The 22,537-nt window shown below is 47.3% G+C and overlaps 2 protein-coding genes across 2 annotated transcripts in view; one reads left to right on the forward strand and one right to left on the reverse strand.

Annotated features, from left to right (window-relative positions):
- Positions 1 to 13,888, forward strand: part of LOC106808192 (low-density lipoprotein receptor-related protein 8-like) — a 46,332-nt gene extending 32,444 nt beyond the window's left edge. Inside the window, exons 7-16 of the mRNA XM_014810795.1 lie at positions 2,412 to 2,515; positions 3,169 to 3,426; positions 3,800 to 3,919; positions 4,360 to 4,672; positions 8,137 to 8,242; positions 8,955 to 9,086; positions 9,747 to 10,145; positions 10,656 to 10,796; positions 11,052 to 11,060; positions 11,972 to 13,888. Coding sequence (XP_014666281.1) covers positions 2,412 to 2,515; positions 3,169 to 3,426; positions 3,800 to 3,919; positions 4,360 to 4,672; positions 8,137 to 8,242; positions 8,955 to 9,086; positions 9,747 to 10,145; positions 10,656 to 10,796; positions 11,052 to 11,060; positions 11,972 to 12,016 — 1,627 coding nt within the window. The 3' untranslated portion in view covers positions 12,017 to 13,888. The remainder of the gene's footprint in view (positions 1 to 2,411; positions 2,516 to 3,168; positions 3,427 to 3,799; positions 3,920 to 4,359; positions 4,673 to 8,136; positions 8,243 to 8,954; positions 9,087 to 9,746; positions 10,146 to 10,655; positions 10,797 to 11,051; positions 11,061 to 11,971) is intronic.
- The window catches only part of LOC106808206 (ester hydrolase C11orf54 homolog), a 17,283-nt gene continuing 8,588 nt past the window's right edge, over positions 13,843 to 22,537 (reverse strand). Inside the window, exons 2-8 of the mRNA XM_014810815.1 lie at positions 19,938 to 20,036; positions 19,340 to 19,413; positions 18,123 to 18,224; positions 17,833 to 18,003; positions 14,946 to 15,095; positions 14,433 to 14,549; positions 13,843 to 14,155 (exon numbers count right to left, since the gene is read on the reverse strand). Of these exons, the coding sequence (XP_014666301.1) occupies positions 13,982 to 14,155; positions 14,433 to 14,549; positions 14,946 to 15,095; positions 17,833 to 18,003; positions 18,123 to 18,224; positions 19,340 to 19,413; positions 19,938 to 20,036 (887 nt within the window). The 3' untranslated portion in view covers positions 13,843 to 13,981. The remainder of the gene's footprint in view (positions 14,156 to 14,432; positions 14,550 to 14,945; positions 15,096 to 17,832; positions 18,004 to 18,122; positions 18,225 to 19,339; positions 19,414 to 19,937; positions 20,037 to 22,537) is intronic.

Consider the following 22,537-nt stretch of genomic DNA (forward strand, 5'->3'; position numbering starts at 1 on the left):
TGTGAGTGTGCGGTATAGTCGTGCATCCGAAATACGGGTGAGTGTGCGGTATAGTCGTGCATCCGAAATACGGGTGAGTGTGCGGTATAGTCGTGCATCCGAAATACGGGTGAGTGTGCGGTATAGTCGTGCATCCGAAATACGGGTGAGTGTGTGTGTGTGGCATTGTCGTGCATCCGAAATACGGGTGAGTGTGCGGTATAGTCGTGCATCCGAAATACGGGTGAGTGTGTATGCATGTAAAATACGAGTGAGAGAGGACTACTAGATACATACTACTAAGAGAGACATTGAGAAGGAGAGGGAGGTTGAGTGGGAGTGGGAGTGAGAGCGAGAGAGGAGAGAGAGGAGAGTGAGAGAGAGAGAGAGAGAGAGAGGAGAGGAGAAGAGGGAGAGAGATCAAGATTCACGAAATCCAGCATTTTACGAGCGAGATTTTGCCATTCACAGCTGGTTGTTCTTCTCTGACTGGGGAACGACGCCCAAGATCGAGCGAATCGGCATGAACGGTCTCGAGAGGACGATGTTGGTCAACCAGGACATTCTCTGGCCAAACGGACTAACAATCGGTGAGTGACACTGCCCATCCTTTCAATCTTCCATCCGGATTGCACTGTCATGCTTCAGCAATAAGCGAAATCGGAAAGTCCCCACCGCCATATTGAGATCAGATTAGAGGGGGTATAAACTGCCGTTTTATAACATTGTTAGTATAAAACTGGTCTAGGTTTTTGATCAATAATCCTCTTCACTAACATCGTACTTCAATTTACAGGTGCGTTTCTGTTTACAGAAACATTTACAAATATGATTTTGGTCATTTGGGATATTTTGCAATGTTTGTGTTAATGCAAAAACGAAAAACGCACGAGTGTTTACAATAATCATGTACTTTCCTAAGTGTGCCTCGTCCATTTTATACCCCTTTTTTCTGTGACCTAATTAGCACAGCTGGACTTTCCGATCTCACTTATACTCTAGTATGTACTCAAGTGTGAGAGCGTTTTATGCACGCACTCACGAGATAAACCCTCCGATTGCAGATTACGTCACCGAGCGCATATACTGGGTTGACGCCAAGATGAATCTCCTAGCAAGCATGGATCTCAATGGCCGGGAGCGCCAAACTATTCTCTCCGACATCCTGACACTGAAGCACCCGTTCAAGATCGCCGTGTTCGAGGTAATACACGCAGCCCGGCCACCATGCTGCGCTCTTCCCTTCCTAGCTCGCCTGTTCGCTGTCTTCACTATAGCAGTCACGTCTGTGTTGTTATCGTCCGGGTCGTCACGTTCCTTTTCGTTGGCTACTAGTGGCCGTTGCAATTACCTGTTGCACTTGTGTTGACCTGTGGCGTTGTCCTGTATCCAATCTGTCGGTGCGGGGATGGCATGTTCCACCACCAGAGGTCCCACTCATCACTGCTAGTAACAGAATTTTTCTGTAAATATTTGTTTTGTCCTTCGATAAGGGGTGGGGGTGACACCTATTTTGTGTGTGAGTGTCTGTGTCTCTGTTAGTGAGTGGTATGAGGGTGGAATATAACAGCTGCCCCCTGCCCCTCTCCCTCCGTATGTGTGTATACTTGGTGACTGTGAGTCCCTTTCTTTTTCCCAACATGCATTCAGTCGCCCAGAGCCTACACACACCCTTACACAGTATCCGTGTTCGAGGTAAGCTCTCGCATGTAAATCTTTGCCTGGGCTGTCGGTTGTCTCGTGCCGCAGTAGCTGCTGTCTGTGTAGAGCACGCCTGATCGCACCATCAGCCCGTCTGTGCCGTAGGCTTCGGTGTTTATAGCCAACAACCCCGACAGCCTTTCTGCTAAGGTTCTTATCCGTGTACGAGCGTTCGCCCCCCGCCTGCCGATCTAACGTTTGTATGTATTTGCGTTGCAGGACACCCTCTACTGGACGGACTGGGAGACGGAGGCGATACACACGGCGAACAAGTTTACGGGTGAGAACGTTCAGAAGCTCGCGATCGGCCTGCTACAGCCGATGGACCTGAAGGTGATGCACGCGCAGCGGCAGCCGAACTACACCAACTACTGCCAGCAGGACGACGACAACGGCGGCTGCTCGCACCTGTGCCTGCCCGCCCCGCAGGTAACGAACCGCGTACGCCGCGCGCGCGCGCGCACTTCTCCTCGCCCCGCTTTCCTCTACCGTTCCTCCACTGCCGCCGTCCTGGAAAAATGCCTCGTCCGTCTGCGAGTTAGGTGAACTGACCTGTTCTGCACGTTAGTCAGGGGAATGGATGAGAAGGAGGAGGAGGGGAAGGAGCAGGAGCAAGAACAGGAGAAAGTCGGCACGTCATGTCGACGATTGTCCGTGTCGTCGTCGTTGTCTGCAGTTTGCATTGAAATAATGGTTGCTTGAGAGATGTTTCTGTTCTTCGTTGCCCGTAGGTGTAGCGATCGGGAGTTTGCCTGCTTCAACGGAGACTGCATTCACCGGTCGTGGGTGTGCGACGCGCAGAAAGACTGCCCTGATGGATCGGACGAAATTGACTGTACGTATCACGAATCTGTGTGTCTGTGCGTCTGGAATTGTTAATCTGTCCGTCTGTCTATTTGTATGTCTAGGTAATTAATGTGCATTAGAGGCAATTTGTGCAAATATAATTCAACAAGCTTATCATACATTCCGCCGCGCATCACAATTAAGATCACGTTCCACACGTTGCGTCAGACAGTTTTCCATTGTTGGGCATGTCGCGGATTAGTGCCGGCAGTCGGCACCAGCCTGTGCTTCATGAGCCGATACTGCTTGCCCTGCTTTCCTAGAAAAGTTTCGTGGCTGATGCAACCCACTTCCGGCTTGACGTCACCTCAGTGTTCATGCTTTGTCGAAAATATTATGTATAATTTTCTAAATATATGCAAGTCATACTGCAATTTCATTCGTTCAAGTCTGTAATTTATAGCGAGTGATTTAGTGGTCGAACAACTTTTGTACCGTTAATCTTTAATCCTTGACTTTCTTCTTCCACAGACACTTCTGCTATTTATATTAATATACACACACACATATTTATTATTATTATTGTTATTATTATGATTATAATGATTAATATTATTATTGTTATTACGTATTGACAACATTCAGTGGGGTACGTCATGTGTACATCGTGCCAATGCTGTTATCCCTACATCTGTGGTGCAGGTAACATCACGTGCCGCATGGACCAGTTCCAATGCAGGGACCTGGAGTGCATTCCCGGCGTGTCGCAGTGCAACGGACGCATCGACTGCATGGACGGCTCTGACGAGCAGAACTGCCCGACGCAGCCGACGTCGCAGTGCGATCCGAAGACGCAGTTTGCGTGCGCGGCGACGTGCATCTCGATGGAGCTTGTCTGCGACGGCAAGAACGACTGCGGCAACTGGGAGGACGAGCCGTCCGGACCGACGTCGTTCTGCGGTGAGCGGGCGAGGGGAGCATGCGTGAACGGGGATGGGCCGGGATGTCTTGATGAGAGGCGGGTCTCCCGCGCGTGTTTGTCCGGCTTAGATGCGATTGGGGCTGTGAAGTTGGCTTTGAGCTGCAGTGTGCTGCAGTGAACGGTCTAGTCGCGGATCTCCGTTTTCGCTAGATCTTCTTTGGTATTTGCTCTTCCTCAGGCAGCATAGTGCCTTCTTGCTGCAAGGCTTCTTTCGATCTCCTTCGAGAGCCACTCTGCCACTCCATTTTTATTTCTTTTTTTATCTTGAGGCGTTCTCCGCCTTCTTCCTGCTACAATGAAGGTAGGTTTGGAAGATCGCAGAGGTTTACGGCCATCTTGTTTGCGTTGCAGATAATAATGAGTGTGATGTCAACAATGGCGGCTGCGTGCATCAGTGCATCGATACCCGTGCCGGCTTCTTGTGTGAGTGCAACCCCGGATACAAGCCGTATCTGAACAACTCGTGCGAAGGTGAGTTAGCGTACGCTGTGACAGTCGCAGTAACTCGCGTGTAGATATACAGCGACTACGTGGATAGTTATCTGTATGCACATTACTCTATATGTGTCATTACATTATTCTTAACCACATATACGTGTCGCCGCGGGTGTATTGCACTTAAAAAAGAGGATTTCCCACTTTATAAAACTTGGGCTTTCCCCCAGTCTAGGAAATAAAGCCTGAAACCTGTGTAATAAATTATAATAACGTAATAATAAATGTGCTGGAATAACGGACCGTTTGTACAATCGTGCAAATAAGTAAAAAGCCCAAATAAAACACGGACAGCTATTATTTAGAAAAATTTATATTTCTACTACACAAGCTAGAATAAAATCCACAGAAAGTCTCGCTCCCTTCGTCGTCGTCGTTCCCGCGTCCGTCTCACCCCCCCTTTCTCTCTCTCTCAGACGTGGACGAGTGCGTCGAGATGCCGGGCGCCTGCTCGCACACGTGCGAGAACACGAAGGGCTCGTACAAGTGCCACTGCTTCGACGGCTACCACCTCGACCTGGCGCGCACGGGCTTCTGCAAGGCGGACGGCGCGCGCCCCAAGCTGCTCTTCTCCAACCGCAAGGACATCCGCGTGCTCGACCTCGCAAACCGCGAGTACCACAACGTCGCGACGCACCTGAACAACGCGATCGCCGTCGACTACGTGCACGCGACGCAGCAGCTCTACTGGAGCGACGTCAACGATGAGCACATCTACGTGATGAACATGTGAGTGTGAGGGCCGGGGAGGGGGCGAGGGAGCAGGGTTATGAAGCGCCCTGAATGTGTAGATGAGGGAGGGGAAGGGGGAAAGCGAAGGGTGGTGAGGCGAGGGTAAGAGTGGCACAAGGTAGGGAGGGGAGCAGGGAATGACACATGTACATACATCCGGCAGAAACATCGTGCGTCGTGAGGGCCGAGAGAGGGGGGGCGAGGGTGAGGGAGGGGAAGTCGCGAATTTGATAACGAGCGAACGGGCATAGGGAGGGGGAAAAGTTGGCGCGCGAGGCGTTGTGAGGACTCGTTGATGTTGTGACGACGAGGGAAGGCGGGGGCCGGCGGTGATGCCGCGGCTGCGACAGTGAGGGAGCGGCTCTGACGCGGGGAGTGAGCAAATAATTCAGTGACAGATTACATCTACGTGTACATGAACATGGGGACGTGTGAGTCCGGGAGCGGGGCGAGGCGGTTGTAGGAGGAGGGGGAAGGGAGGCTGAGGGTGAGAGAGGAGAGGATCAGGACCAAGTATCATCTATCGATGAACATGTGCAGTGTGAGGGCGGGAGGGAGGGCGAGGGTGAGGGGAAGTGTGAGGCGAAGGCTGTGAGGGAGGAGAGTTAAGATGGGGCTGCGGCGGGCCTCATTATGAGGGTGAGGCGAGAGGGAAGGGGGCGGTGCCGGCTGGGGCGAGGCCATCGGGCCTGTGGGCGGCTGTAGGAGAAAGGGAGGAAGTGATCGAGGGTGCGAAGGAGTAGAGGAGAAGGGGCGGAGGGAATGAAGGGCGGGGTAGAAGACAAGTAAACGGATGACAATGGGAGTGTGATGGCGGGGCCGGGGGTGGAGGGCCGGCTGCGAGGCGACCAAGTACATCTACGGAGAACAGGCGTGTGTGAGCGCGGGTACAGAGTCTAACGTCGCGACTGCCGAAGTGAGCGGGTGGGATAATGATCTCTGCCTGAGTGAAAGAAGCCTGTGGTAATGAAAACGAATCTTAAACGTCCTAACACTGGAGGGACCCCGAGGAGTGGTGATTATCATAGGAGGAATGTGGTGGTGAGTTAGACGTAGGAAGACAGCCGGCTGATAACCTGCGAGGGACGGAAAGGGGCGTGCACAATGGGAGAAAGTGGGAAGGAAACCCCCTTCTTGTGAGGGAGGCTACAACAATTACCGGAAAAAAATAACACTAAAAATCTGATAAGAGCATCATCCATGGTGCATCCTGTACAGGGGGATGTTCAGTACTACAATAATGATCAAAAGAACGGAAATAGCTCAGATTCCAGACCCTGAAGCAAGAAGAAAAGACCGGATTCAAAGGGAAAAATAGTTGTGGGGAGCGGCTGTGATGGAGTAAGAAAAAATGAATGGAATAGCATGTTAGATGAAAGGATTTAAGGACGGAACGGGCAGACAAGGATTAGCGGCACAACGCTACGAACGGACAGCTCAGAATAACATCATGAACATGAACTGAGAAGGCAAACGCCGAGAGAATCAGTACGTGAATACCAAAAATCGGGAGTGTTGAGGTATAGCAGTGATAGAAATACGGCGATAGCGGAGACGTGTAGTAGTGAATAAGAATAAGGAATAGTTCGAGTATAGTCGTGCATAACAATGGTCCTTAGGTGAAGGTTAGTCTGACAATCAAATAAGTGATGAGGCGAATATAGTCGTGATAAAGAAGGTGTGGTGTGTGTGTTGTGTACAATGGTGACATAAAAAATTAAGGGTGATGTGGCGTATGTAGGATCAAATACGTGAGGTGTGTGTGTACATTGTGCATCAACACATACGTGATGTCAACGGTATATTAAGCAAGAAATAAGGTGAGTGTGGTATAGTCGTGAATAAATAACAGGGGAGGTGAAAGGTATAGTAGTGATCAGAAATAGTGTGAGCTGTGTACGCGAGTGGGATAAGTCGTGTCGAATAGGGGTGAGTTTGGTGGTTTTGTGTGATTTGTGAATTTCAGAAGACGGTGAGTTGAAACCGTATGGGAATTTAGATGGGGACTGAGGTATAGTCAAGCCATCCCGAAATACGGGGTGAGTGTGCGTGTAACGTGCGCATCAGTAAATACAGGGTGGGGGCACGCCGCCTGTGTGTGGGTCTGTGAGTGCATCAGCAAATCTAACGGGCGTGAGTGTGCGGTATAGTCGTGAATACGAAAGGGTGAGTGTGTTAGCATGTAAAGATAATGAGTGAGGAGAGGACTACTAGACTACATCACTACGTAGAGAGACATTCAGAGAAGAGGGGAAGGTTGAGAGGCGAGAGTGCGGTAGGTGGCCGAGTGGGAGTGGGAGGGAGAGCACCGAAGAAAAGAGGAGAGATGCGGCAGGAAAGTTGAGAGAGAGAGCAGAACGAAGCCGAAACCCGTTCCCACCCCACGCGCGGAACTGAAGCGAGAAGCAAGCGAAGAGAATGAAGAGAGAGAGAGAGCGCTGAGAGAAGCGCCAAACGCACATACAGTTATCTCTCAGGAGGTCTCTCCGCTCCTCATGAAAAACTGCGAGAGAGAACGGGACGAGAAGAGAGAAGAATTGAGAGAGAGACGCTGAGCGATGAGGAGAGGAGAGAGTGATGGCTGCCTGCTGCAGAGCGGGAGAGAGAGAGAGGAGAGGGAGGAGAGGAGAGAGAGGAGACGGGAGGAGAGGAGGAGAGAGGACCGTGATGAGGAGAGGAGGGCGAGAGGCAGTGAAGAGAAGAGGAGAAGAAGGGAGAGAGATTCAAGATTCACGAAAATCCCAGCATTTTACCCGAGGAGAATTTTGCATTCAAGGCTGAGTGTTTCCTTGACTGGGGGGAAACCGGCCAGAGCGAGGGTCGTCCATCTCCCACGAGATCGTCCATCCCATGGCGAGTGTCCGGTGGCCCTCGCAGCGATGACTCCAGCTCCTGCCCTTGCAGAGCCACTCCTCCCCGTTCCCCTCTCCCATAGAACAGTCCTCGAGAGGACGATGTGGTCACCAGGACTTCTCTGGACCAAAGCACTAACAATCGGTGTGAGTGACATGCCATCCTCTCATCTCATCGGATTGCTATTCATTGCTCAGCAATAAGCCAATCGGAATCCCCACCGCCATATTGTATCAGATTAGAGGTATAATACTGCCGTTTATAACATTGGTTCATGTTAGACCCCTGGTCTCGTTTTTATCAATAATTCTCTTCACTAACATCTACTTCAAATTTACATTGCGTTCGTTTACAGAAAAATTTACAAATTTTTGTAGTGCATTTGTCATTCCACGTTTGTTAGGCCCAAATACGGAAACGCACGTAGTTACATATATATCCTAAGTGATGCCTCGCATATTTATACCTTTTCTGTGACCAATTAGACAAGCGACTTTTTCCGAGCTCACTTATACTTAGTACGTATCAAGGAGGTTATATGCACCACTCATGAGTAACCCTCGATTGCCGCTTACGTCAACGAGCGCACTATACTTGGGTTGACGCAGATGGAATCTCCGGAGCGCAGGATCTCAATGGCAGGAGCGGCCCAACTTTCTCTCCGACATCCTGACACCCCCCAGTATGAAGCACCTTCAAGATCGCCGTGTTCGAGTAATACACGCAGCGCAGCCGCACCATGCTGCCGCTCTTCCCTTCCTAGCCGCCTGTCGCTGCTTCACATATGCAGTCAGTCTGTTGTTAATCGTCCGGTTCGCCGTTCCTTTTGTTGCCTACTTTAGGGCCGTTGCAATACCTGTTGCGTGTTGGACCTGATGCGTTGTCCTGTATCCAATCTGTCGCGTGCGGGGATGGCATGTTCCACACCGAGACCGGCGCGCGGTCCAATCATCACTCGACTAGCCTACAGAATTTTTCTGAATATTTGTTTTGTCTTCGATAACGGCGTGGGGGTGGACACCGTATTTGGTGCAGCCATCCCCCGACACCCGCTGTGCTGTCTCTGTAGTGGTGGTATGAGGTGTGAAGTTTTAGACACGCCCTGCCCTTCTCCTCCGATAGTGTTATACTTGGGTGACTGTGAGTCCCTTTCTTTTCCCAACTATTGCATTCGCTCGCCCAGAGTCCTACACACACCCTTACAGTAATCGCTGTTCGAGGTAGCTCTCGCATGCAAATCTTTGCCTGGGCTGATCGGTTTGTTCGTGCCGCGAGGTAGCTGCTGTCTGTTGTAGAGCAGCGCGCTGATCGCCACATGCTGCCGTCCTGTGCCGTTACGCTTCGGTGGTTGTATCAGCCACCACCCGACAGCCTTTCTGCTAAGGTCTTAATGCCGTGTACGAGCCTGCCGATTACACGGTTGTAGTGTATTGCGTTGCCAACACCTCTACTGGGCGACTGGGAGACGGCTGAGGCGTACACACCGGCGGAACAAGTGTTACGGGTGAGAACGTTCAGAAGGCTCGCTGATCGGCCTTGCTACAGCGATGACCTGAAGGTTATGCGACGCCGCAGCGGCGGTGCCAATACATCAACTACTGCAGCAGGACGACAGACAGACGCGCCTGCCGACCTGTGCCTGCCGCCCGCAGGTAACGAACCGCGTTACGCCTGCTTTGCGGCGACCTGCGCGCGCACTTCTCCTCGCCCGCTTCTCTATCGTTCCTCACTGCAGCCGTCTGGAAAAATGCCCGTCCCGTTCTGCGATTAGGGTAACTGACCTGGTTCTGCACGTTAGTCAGGGGAATGGATGAGAAGGAGGAGGAGGGGAAGGAGCAGGAGCAGGAACAGGAGGAGGAGGAAGGTTGAACTGACCTGTTCTGCACGTTAGTCAGGGGAATGGATGAGAAGGAGGAGGAGGGGAAGGGGAAGGAGCAGGAACAGGAGGGGAGGAACGTTTGTCGAGGGAGAGGATGAGGAGGGGGGAGGAGCAACGTTGAACTGACATGCTCTGCGCGTTAGTCTGGGGGAGAAGATGAGGAGGAGGAGGAGGAGGAAGAGGAAGAGTTTTGTCCCGGGAGCGTAGCTTTGTTCCACTGCGAGCGGCAATCGTCGCTGGGTGCGTCGCCGGTGGATCTGTGTTCGACGGTCCTGCAGCGAACGGTTCGATACCTGCTGTCTCGATGCACTCGCCTCAAGACTGTCTGCTTTCCCACAGGTTAACGAGCGCTCGCCGAAGTACACCTGCCACTGTGAGGACGGCGTCGAGCTCCACGCGGACATGCGAACGTGCCGTGCCGCTACGGCGGCGCCACCACCCGCGAGCACGGCAACACCGTCTTCGTCGTCGCCGCCGCCGACCCCGCATCCAAACTCCACGCCGAAGACGTCGTCCCCGGCGACGAAATCGCCTAGCTCCCACGCGCCGATTATTGTCGTGCCCGGCAACGCCGGGGGCGTGACTCCTGCGGCGGCAGAGACGTCGTCTTCGTCGGAGGCGGAGGGTTCGACGGTGGGCGCGCCGGAGAAGGGCGACCACACCGGAGGGATGCCGAGAGGCCATGTCGCCGCCATCGCCAGCGCCGCCCTGGTGGGGCTCATCATCCTACTGGCCACGGTAAGTGCAGCGCGAAAATTTGCTGCGCGAACGGGCGTTGTCGCGGCACTCAGTTTTCGCTTCTTTCGCGATGCTTTCGTCGTTCCTCGCTGGCCGTTAGTGGAGGCGAGACTGCCGCCTCCACGAGGTCACAATTAAAAAAATATTTGTTTGCCCTCACCCGACCCAGGCTGAAAAGTTTGGGTAGGTTGGTCGGTTTTTTTTTTAGGGCGGGGGTCTTTACAAATTCAGCATGGTGTCTACATGTTCGGGTGTGCTTGTGTGGAGATACCTTTCATGTTGAATGTTTGTTTTGCTAATTGGTACAGATAATGTATTGCCTACAGATTTATATAATGTACAGTGATAGTTTGTTTAAAATAAAAAGAAAGATCAACAACATTTTTCGAGTCGGCCCCTTTTTGGCGGGTCGGTCGGGTGAGGACAAACAAACAATATTTTTATTATGGCCTGACGCATCGCCTGCAAGAGTTGCGCGTTCTCACGTCGTGCGCGTTCGTGTTTCGCCAGGTTGCCTATCTCATTCACCGAAACTACGTGAAGAAGAACACGAAGAGCATGAACTTTGACAACCCCGTGTATCGGAAAACCACCGAGGAGCAGTTCAGTCTGGAGAAGAACCAGTACCAGCCGGATAAGCCCTATAACCCGGTAAGCATGATCTCGTAGCATATAATATTGCCGCCATCTTTGTATGCGGAAGATCGGTGGGCTACTGTAGTGGTGGCACAAAAGGTTTTTGAGTGAGTCGGGTACCGTTCTCCCCTCTTTTTCAGTCGGGAATAATCGCTCAAAAAGTTGCGAATGCTCATGCCTAAATGGTAAACATGGCGTGTAACTTATCTAAATTACTGTTTGTAATGTGAACGCCTCTCATTTTTTCCCTACAATTTACGGTGGATACAGGAGCAAAAAGTGAGTCTAAGCAAATGACTGGATAGTTCTCTGTATTGTGATACTGTGATGTTTTTTTTTAATTATCACCTATAATTGTTTTCTTAGCAGTAGAGGGCATGACTGCAATTAATTTTGTTACTGTGTTGTTCTTGTGTATGGTTATATTGAAATGTAAATTCGTTGGATTTTGATTTATACGTGAAATTTTTGAACAAATTTGACCGGTTATTGGGAGTAATGTTATTATATGGGAAAGTTTGCAAATGTTGCAAAATTGAAAAAACACAAAAAGCACAAATAGGCTGCACATTGAACCGCATGTTGTAAATGTTGTCAAATAGGGCAGAATTGGCACAACTTGCACTTCACGTGGCCCAATGAGTCATTTAAAACCAGAAAACCATATGAAAACCATTATTGATACATAAAATGTTGCCTAAATAATCGGAAGCAGTTCACAAGCGTGAAAACTTGACAGGTTATTGTCGCGAACACGCATGTGTGCGGCACAGATTCTTTGCACGTACTGTTGCCTGCATGCTCGACACAGCACATCGTTGCTGGTCCCGCGCCAGTGTACCAAGAAATTCCATAATGCAGAATTCTGTGTGACACTTCTGGGATGTATTTTGCCATTTAGGGGCAGTTGTTTGTTGTCTCCAGTTGCTTTGAGTTAGAGCGCAATTTTTAAATGGGGATTGTAAGAAAACGTTTAGTCACGCCAGATGAAATTATAGGTATGCTGCGGATATTATTGTATAATCTTAGGTATCATGCATGCCAACAGACAGGTAGTATTGTTTTGCTTGTCAAATAATCATGTGCAATAATGTGCCTATTCAGCTTCTAACTAACTGTTGTCTGATATGGCTCACACGTAAGCACTAAATCCTGCCGAGATTATATTATGCCCTTTTTTCTCTTTGCAGACGTTAGAACCACTAACATCACCAGGAACAAACGATTTCGTTTAACATCGGAGCACAAAAATAGGCAACTTATCTATCGTATGGACATACAGCTCTGACCGTTCAGAACTAATTGAGGAAGTCATTGTGCAGAAGTATTTATTTATTGAAGAGAAGAATTTGATTACTGCCCTGCTATTGAACTGCCTATTCATCTCCGGAAATTCAGCGAACTGCAATATTTAGTTATATTTTTGTACGTTAGGGTTTCTCACCTCTTTTGTAAATACGTTTTTTGTTGTGTTTAGCATCGATTGCCGGTGTGCTGCCCAGCTGAGCGTGTGCTTGTGATAAATAGTTGAGCGTCTGTACAGTGACTTCCTCTCCAAGCTTTGAACTGTAAGTCTGTACAGTGATTTCCTGTGAGAGGGGGGAGGCCGGTGACCCGAGTGAGAAGCGAATCGGCGCTTCCGAGTGAGTAGTCGCCGTCCGAGGTTCAGCGTGTGAACGAGGAGGATGGCGCAGGGACGGCGCCGCGCAGTCCCGGACGAGCCGGCGAGACCGCAGAGCAGATGATTTCGATCGGAGCCTCCATGCTGCGCGATCGTGGTGTTTGCGGATGACGGCTGAGGTGAAGACGGTATCGCACTACGAGTAAGAAGTACCGAAAGACAAAAAGGTGCAGCGGAAGCAGTAGCAGCAGCAGAAGCAGCAACAGTAGCAGCAGCAGCAGCAGCAACAGCAGCAGATGATGCTTCTGCATTATGACTTCTAGCGTGGCATTCACACGTTACACGGTCGCGGTAAACCAGCAGCAACCGTGGTGTGTGCATGTGGGCCACTGTTTAGGAGGTGAAGATGGCACTAGAAGGCGCAACTAAAAATGAACGAAGAACGAATATCTGATGGCCTTGTGACGACTTCAAAGTGCAAACTTGCGTCAGCTGCAACACGATTATAATGTTAATAATGTTGTACAGGGGCACATCTTCCACGTACAGCTTTTGAAATGTGATGTACAGTTTTGAATTGTGATTGTGTTTATTTAATGTGAATATATAATAGGTTTTTGTTATAACAATATTGATTGCATCCCTACATTTTGAATTACGGTGGCCCATTTCATAGGACCTCACTGTGTTCACCTGCTACTACTGAGTTGCCCTTCATGGTATTTCACTTCAACTGTTGCATAGAGGTCCATGAACAATGTGAACGAAACACTGAGAATTTATGGTTTTAAACACCAGGCCATTGTTGCACTCTCCCTAGTCCCCCCCACCTATGAATGCATAATATGCATAATATAGATTATAGATATATTCCTGGTAAAAGTGCAAGCTTTCAATGATAACATTCATACGTGACATACGGAATAATTTGTGGTGTAAATGTTGCTGATTATGATATGGCTATGTCGTAGCAGTCAGTTCTAGTACCGTGTCATGTGATACCACCCGCTCAGTGTAAAATGTAGTACAGTATAAAGATTATCAGTGTTCGGCCTTTGTTTATTTGGACCGTTATCACAATGGCAATTCTTAGGTAATTGCGTGGTGATTAGCTCTTCTTTGATTCCTTCACTGTGCGTGCATGGAAGTTCGCTTGAATGTGTAAATATTAACATTGTACAACACTGGCTTGTAGCTGTTCAGTAGTGTGTGTGCAGCTTGCGTTTAAAGAAACTACAGTCGCTGCTTATATAAACTGCAATATCTGTATAGGTGGCGCTATTGTTACCTAGTTTGAGCTCGCGAATTTTGTTCAGTCGTATTTGTACATTGCCGTGGTATTATCAATTTAACGGATTCTGAATCAGTAATGTCGTTTTCGCTGTGGGTTAACCGTTCCCATCCGTGGCAGTGGCAAAACCAGAGGTGTTACAAGCAATGTCTCAATTTGCATATATTTGTATCATAAATAATCTATAACAATGAATATCTTAAAAACTCGTGCACTATAGATAAAAAAAAAGTTCATGTCCTTGTATTCCAAACAGTCTTTTGCTGTGAGAGAAACACCAGCACACACTCAGACCCGTCCAAGGTCATGTGTCTCACCAGGCCTGTCAACTCGATAGAGGCACTCCGCAACGTTAAAGAACCCATGATAGGCAACTTCCTCTGGTGTAGTGTCATAGTGGTAGTGGCCTCCTTCCCCGTGTTGACTGAAGCAGTGCGTGTGCTCCACTCGTAGGTCCATACCCTGTTGGGAACGTAGAGGCACTAGTGTGAAACGAGTGCTGACAAAACGTGTCCGTTGCTTAACGCGTTACAATGAGTGGTTCTCGTGGAACGACCGCACTGAAACTAACGAGTCGCGGGAGATGCCAACGCGAAGGCTGATAGATACCCATCTGGTAAGGTCAGGTCAGGTCAGGTCATGTCAAGGCCAGTAGTGACTATAGTGATGGGGCAGGTCAAGTAGTGATGGGTCAGACACTGATGTTCATGCTCACCACTGGGCACTCACTAATACTTACAGGGTCAGCTGATACACATTCTCCAGTCAGGCACACGAGAGGCGCAGACATTTCGTAAAACTTTAGCCACTCGTCTACGGCTTCGTCATTTTCTAAAGGCTCCTTAGAAAAGTCGGACTGGAACAATATAAAGAGCTTGCTCGTATGAGAGACGCTTTTCAGGACTGTGTTAATATAAATAGGTTTTGATGTGAAATGCCTAAAATCATTACAAACATTGCCTACAAGGTGTAATACTATGTTCGTGAAAAAGCTAGCAATAAACTAAGTAAGCATTTCTAGTCATTATACTACACTGAATGAAAAATGACTAACACCAAAATCTAAACTTTCTTCCTCTTGTGCTCTCTTTCCTCTCTCCTCTGCTCCCCTCCCCTCCCTCTCTCTCTTACTCTATTAATTACTATCTCTTTCTCGCTCTTCTCTTTTTCTCTTCGCCCTTCGACATACTTCTGCATTCTCTCTCACGTCTTATGGTCTTCCCCCCTTATGGGTGGAATCTGGAGTTATTACCATTATATGAATCTTGGCTTTTCCTCTCTCAATTAGAAAAGCTCCACCTATTCCTACAGGCTGGTCTCCGTATTCTTCCGACAATGCCTTCCTGATGCAAGAAATAAGGTTCTCCTCGCCTATCCTCTCTTTTGCTTTCACTTCTAGAACCTGTGCATAAAGCAGACTCACAACTTTTGTACACAGAACACTTGTGATAGACTGCAAATACAACACAAAGGTAATATAGCAATCAGTGCAGATTGCAAATAAAGTACAGTATAGGCTAATCAGGGTAGACTGCAAATATGGTGTACAGCTTTCTATTAATCGATATAGAACGCAAATACAGTACAGAGCTGTATTTTCATCCAAAGATGGGTGAAATACAATACAGAGCTACATGTAACATAGCAATCAACTGCATATATAGTACAGCACCATATTGTAGTCAAATGAGCGGTCAACTATAGAACAGAGCTTCATAGCAGCCAAACAGAATACACTAATACCATAAGCTACGAAAACCCTGGTTATTGGCATTCATACATATTATATTTGTAAATTATAGCCATTAAACTCAAAATAAGATGGGTAAATTTGCTCTTACGGAAATTTGAAAAGGGAATACATGGTGTTTTCTAATCAAATAGAGATCAGATTATGATTAGATTATTCTCCCTCAGAGAAAATGCATACACGTGCAGTGTGCATTAAATTCCACAATCAGTACCCAATGTCCAATGTATCCCAAGTTCATGGTACTAAATTCTAATTCTTATTTTCAACTCCCTTTCCCTCCCAGTATTAGCCTCGTTCACACGAGACCTCGTATTTATGAAATAATTTTAATTACAGAAAAACATGCATGGATGCGTTTTCCTATAGATTTTAAACACTGCTTTCTTACAGAGGTAAAATTAAAATTGACAACTGCTACTGAATGGATTGTTGCACATGCTGCTACTGAAATAAAATGTGCACTTAACTATCCACACTGGCAAGAAAATAAGACGCTAGATATGTAGCTAGGTTCGCACTTCAGCTTCCCCAGGCCCAACTAGGAACTAATTTAATTATGCTTCTAAGATAAATACAATACATTGTACGGCGAAGAAAAAGTCATTTGTGTATAATTCCATTCAATCACAATATTTTAACGACTTGTAACTGTGCACAACTTAGGTTCCTTATTCTATTATTTGGTATTTCAAAACATAGGCACAATCAGATCTTTTTTATTGCGAGCAAATATATATACTGTATATAGCAACAATTAAAAATCAAACAATTGAAAGTTTTCTAAGCTGCACTTATACTTCTAACTAATTGAATTGCTAGTCAAAGATAATACATGTATATCATTTGCATAGCAAAATGTATAATTAAATACATACACACAAACAACGGAATACAAAAAACTAGTTCATGACACACCTTATACAGGTACAACACCGATTTTCCGGACACTGATGCTCCGGAACCTCTTTTAATCCAGATAAAATTCATTTGAAATTATTTGGCATAGCAGACTAAGCAGTGTACGTCGCCACATCGCCATGTGGGCGCATCGCCACATTGCCGTGTCGCCACATCGCCGTGTCGCCACATTGCCGTGTTGCCACATCGCTGTGTCGCCATGTGGACGCGTCACCATGAGGGCGCCTCACCATGTAAGCGCGTCACCGCGTCGCCAAGTGGGCGCGTCGTGTGTCGCCATGTGGGTGTGTCGCCATGTGGGCGCATCGCCACATCGCCGTGTCACCATGTGGGCGCGTCGCCATGTGGGCGCATCGCCACATCGCCGTGTCACCATGTGGGCGCGCCGCCGTGTCGCCATGTGGGCGCATTGCCACGTAGGCGTGTCACCATGTGGGCGCGTCGCCGTGTCGCCATGTGGGCGCGTTGCCACGTAGCCGTGTCGCCATGTGAGCGCGTCGCCGTAGGTATTTGCGAAATACCGAATCTGAGACAAATACGCGGCCGAGCGTTCACACGCTGATTCGCGGCTCCAGAAATACGGTATTTGCGAACTGCGAGCTGCTTTAAAGAATCAAGCGAACAATGCGAAATAAACAATGCAATGCGCACCAACTGCCGATAAAATACGTAGACTGGTTCCACTCGCGTTACACTAGAGCTGTCGAGCGCGGACCAGTGTATAAAATACGCGGCTTCAGAAATCCGGTATTTAGCGTTCACACGAGGAAATGCGCGGTCCAAGAAATCCGGTATTTCTCAAGCACGGCAAATTATTCGGGTTTTGGGAAGCCTCGTATTTACATGAAATACCGGATCTGTTTAGATACCGTATTTCTTGGGCCTCGTATTTTGCCTCGTGTGAACGCTAAATACCGGATTTCTTGCTACGTGTGAACGCGGCTATTATCATGTTACTGTGTTACATAATTAAATAACTGACATACGTGTGTTACAGTGTGTACACAAGTTTACTTAAGTAAGCGTTCATAAGTGTGTTTATATTACAGGAGGCTAATGACCTAACCCTAATCTGCTTCATTTTGCTGAAAAGTTCCCATAGCAATGCACCTCCAATTATGCAATAGAAGGCGATAGGAAAACGGGACTAACATTATGCAGTCTGAACGTTTGTTTCTTGAAAACCCTCACTTCAGTAATGCAGAGAATTATTGTACAGATCTCTATAGCAATTATGACAGACTGCAAATATAGTACAGATGTTCTGTAGTGGGCATGAAGAGATCACGTTACAAAACACAAAAACATACAATGTAATCTTATACCAGTGTGATTTAACCAGGGACGATAAAAAAGAATTGATTCATTCCTGATGTAATTATGTGACAGTACGGATTTCTGCAGCGAAATATTTGTCCAGCCCACTCAGTAACCCTAGAGCACTGCCTATTGCTTCATCACAACTCACCTTCCCCTGAGCTCCCTCAGAAAAGAAAAAGTTTCCCAGGATGCTGAAATCAGTGGAGTTGATAGTTTCCTGGATGCAGCTACCATCTCCTAGGTCGACTTTGCTGATGTAACTCTGCATGGCTGAGCAACCAGTTGGGCAGCCAGGGTCCAACTTCAGGTTTGGGATTAGCTGTAAGAGCAGTCCATGTTACATGTAGATATAAAATATCACCTCTGTATAATGTAATATGATGTACTGTGTATTGTGAAAACATGGTTACTATATTGCAAATACCTGCTCATACATACCTCAGAGTTTACACCAACAAGATTGTAGGGTCCAGCGCCTGCACCGATAATGAATGCTGACGGCAAATTTACCCGCTTTGCAATGTCTGCGATGTTGTAGACCTGCACAGTAGAGATAATAGTTACAGTTCCATACACTTTTCCATGACGTGTAAAACAGCATCAGGTGTGAGTCGAGGCAACGAGGCGTTTGCCTACAGCACCCACTGAAAGTTGAGCTGATATTGGATTAACAGCGCTTGGGGTGTTGCCCATAACTTTGGCAATCTATATAAAAAATTGCTATATTAAAAATAGCTTACATGATTCATATATATCTATGTATGATCGTACAGATTTACTCGTAGGATAAACCCGATTTATTCTATATATAGATATCTTTAAATTATTAAAAATAATCTGTGTGAAACAATAAAATAGGTAAAGGTAATACAGTCAACCCTGTACATAATGGTCACTCAAGAAAACTCCCAAGCATGTCCTTCCTAAACTGGTGTTCCTTCTATACAGGTTGGTGAACTTGGTGGCAGTATTGAATTTTTACCTCGTGAGGTACAATACATATCATATATCGCCCTGTATTTTTCCGGAGTATACAGTAATTTCGATACCATTGCATACGTACACATTTACGTATAGCAACCTACATAACTTAATTGCCTCATTAAATTATATATATTGAATATTTATGCATTTGAAAATTACAATTGGCAACTGTTGCCTTATATTCTTGCGTATTCATCTAATATATAATGGTTCAAAAGTCATACATCCAAATGCCCAGCGTAGAGCATAGCTGTCTTAGGTCCTGTCAGAAATTAAAGGTGGCGCCACGAGCAAGTGGCACGGTGGTTCCACCCCACGTATCGGAATATTAATTATTATGTACGCCTGTTTGTGTAGGCACACTTATATTTTCATAATGTAACCAAGGCAGTCTAGAGGCTCACATAGTAATTGCCTATGAGGTAGGGGGGGGGAGTGACAGCAATATGTAGGGGGGAGCCCATTCGAGGGATTCAAAATCCGTGTCTACTGAGTACTGACCAAGTTGAACAGGGGTCCACTCTGTTCATAAGGGTGCATAACACAGCATTTTTCGGTACGCGAATTTTTTATGAGTACTATGAACAGGTTTCCATTCTATGTAGGTGTCCACAAATGCAGGTTTAAGTGCAAATTCCACAGGTCAGAAGGGATTTTCACTGGCACTGCACCTTGTCAAGTTGGGGCAGAGGTAGAAGGTATGGTGGTCCACCGACATCCACTATCCTGGTTGAACCACAAAGTCCTGCAAGCATGTCCACAACTAATTACACGTGTACAATCAAACTTCAAACTTCGGGATCGATTCTGGAACTTCACATGTATTTCCTTGATGGAGCGGTGTTCATTCCATAGAGGGTGGTTTCACTGTGCAATTGCAACTCAAGGGAAATACTACAAGTTTCCCTTCTACACCTCTGTAGAAGGGAAACTTGTAGTATTTCCCTTGAGTTGCAATATATAGAGGTGTCCACTAAGATAGGTTTGACTGTATTATAATTTAAAACATATAAAAAAATATCCTATATATTTGTAGAATACATATTTCAGTTATTATGTAGTAGAGTCAGATAGAATACCAATTTATTTTTATTTATGCACAAACAGTGCATTTTGTATACCAAATGTATTATATATACTATTGTCTGCTAGCTGTGTATCACTGTACAATGATGTACAATCAGTGAATCTATTGCATGGATGCACACATGTACTCATGTATGTATGGATGCACACATCATATACTCACACCTGTGTACAAATACGTACCTGCAGCAGCAAGGTGGAAAGGTGGTGCTGTCAGGTTGGGACAATCTGTCACATTGACCTCCACAGTTGCAAAGTTTCCAATTAGTCTTTTCTTTAGAACTAAATTAAGACATTCACAATTGTATATTTTGTACATGCATTAAACACTTTCCACAAAAACAAGATATATTTCCTCTGGGTAATTAAGCCATGCAAGTCTTCGTGTTTATTTGCACACTCTTATCGCCTAATTATGGTGCATGCAATCACTACAAGCCACAAGCAGTGTGCTAGCTGTCTGCTGTAGTGGAAACGATCGAGGGCTATAGTATAGTACTAAAGCTACGCATAGTTCTGTCACAGGTCACGGGTGGAACTAGCTCTACCAATGTTGCCCTTTCGGCCCAAGGATATAAGAGCTGTCCACATTTGCACATTTGCACATGTCGCACATTGCGAAAATGAATTGGTGGTCAGTGCTTATATCCATGAACCACCCCTTCGCCCCCACGGCGCTATACCTGTGAAGCGGGAGTGGAAGGCCCATTTTAACGACTTGTAACTGTGCACAGACTTAGGTTCGCTTATTCTATTATTTGTATTTCAAAACATAGGCACAATCAGATCTTTTTATTGCGAGCAAATATATATACTGTATATAGGCAACAATTAAAAATCAAACAATTGAAAGTTTTCGTAAGCTGCGCATCTTATACTTCTAACTAATTGAATTGCAGTCAAAGATAATACATGTATATGCATTTGCATAGCAAAATGTATACATTAAAACATACACACAAACAACGAATACAAAAAACTAGTTCATGACACAGCCTATCCCACAGGTACAGACACCGGATTTTCCGGACACCTGAATGCCTCCGGAACCTCTTTTAATCCAGATAAAATTCATTTGAAATTATTTGGCATAGCAGACTAAGCAGTGTACGTCGCCACATCGCCATGTGGGCGCATCGCCACATCGCCGTGTCACCATGTGGGCGCGCCGCCGTGTCGCCATGTGGGCGCATCGCCACATCGCCGTGTCACCATGTGGGCGCGCCGCCGTGTCGCCACGTCGCTGTGTCTCCATGTGGGCACGTCGCTGTGTCTCCATGTGGGCACGTCGCCACATCGCCATGTGGACGCATCGCCACATCGCCGTGTCACCATGTGGGCGCGTCGCCACGTAGCCGTGTCACCATGTGGGTGTGTCGCCATGTGGGCGCGTTGCCCACGTAGCCGTGTCGCCATGTGAGCGCGTCGCCGTATCAACCATGGTGCCTTCATTTCTGTCTATGAACTGTCTGTGACATGACTATTTACAGGGGGGGGGGCACTTTTTAGGTCGGATTCATTGTGAATGTAAATATGTGTCATATGCAAATGTGTCATTTATTAAATATGTTGTGTTGACCACCGTGGGGATGAGGGCAACAGCAAAACTCTTTCTGAAATTGTGAAAAAAGCTGCAAAAGGGTTGGTAACCTCTGCTTTGCCATATCATACAATATTAATTTAACCCATGCATCATATCATGCATGTATCATGCAAGGTATTTGCGCCGCCACATTATATTTGTCATCCACCCCCGCTAAAGTCCGGCCACTGCTGGAATGTCTCGGCGGGTGGCTGCGCAGGCCAGTGGTTCACTGTAGAAACCTCTGGTGCCATAGTAGTGTTTTCCTCGCCTGAGTCTAGAATTTGTCAACGGCGAGTCGGCTGCCCAAGAATGCTCTGATGAATCGTAGGCAAATCTCCTCATATACGTATATGAGAAGTCTGAATGCATGTGGTATGTAGACAAGGCGGAAATATAGAGACCCGGGACAAGAGGCAGAAAGGCAATAAAAAGAAATTGTGAGTGCGCTTGAATGGCCGAGTGCAGGATGTATAGGTGTACATGGACATGCGGCCGGAATAGCCAGGGGGGGTTCGGGGGTTTCGAACGAACGCCCCCCCCCCCAAGCCCCTCCCGTCAAGCAAAAAAAATTTTTTTTAAATTTGTCAGAATTTCACCTCAGGTCGCTCCATTTTAGTGTATAATATTGGCAAACTCACATCTGGACCGGCATGCGAGGCTGGGAGGGTGAACAGTTAACACCCCCCTCCACCACCTCCCCGGGACCGCTCGGTCGCTTGCTCCGTCGCCTGGTCGCTTCGCGCCCGAGCAGGGGGTGTACAGGGGGGTCTAGGGAGTCCGACCGGCCTTGCTCGCGCAGAAACACGCATCTGAGGGGGTGTAATTTTAAAATATTCTCTGGGGAGGCCCCCACAACCCCCCCTTCGCGTGGCTCGCAACTTGGGTTACGTTAGACCCCCTGGTACAAAATCGCTGTACACGCCCGTGCCCGAGAGAGTTGCCAACGATTGAAAAAAACGAACCTCACCCCCGCCAATAGAAAGCTGGCTACGGACCTGGACATGTAGTATGGTGTCTGAATCTGCGCTGATGTCCTTGATGACAGATAGATTGTTCTCATAACGTATTCTGATTCTCTGTCAGACATATAAAGACAGAACGTTGTCAGATCCTTTATATACCCGCTTCACAAAACTCTCACACGTGCTATGCTGGCGCAGAATTATACATGTATGCAATATAGATTGCCTTAGATATC

The sequence above is a fragment of the Priapulus caudatus genome, unplaced genomic scaffold (assembly GCF_000485595.1).
Source record: "Priapulus caudatus unplaced genomic scaffold, Priapulus_caudatus-5.0.1 Scaffold259, whole genome shotgun sequence".
NCBI classification, from domain to species: Eukaryota; Metazoa; Priapulida; class Priapulimorpha; order Priapulimorphida; family Priapulidae; genus Priapulus; species Priapulus caudatus.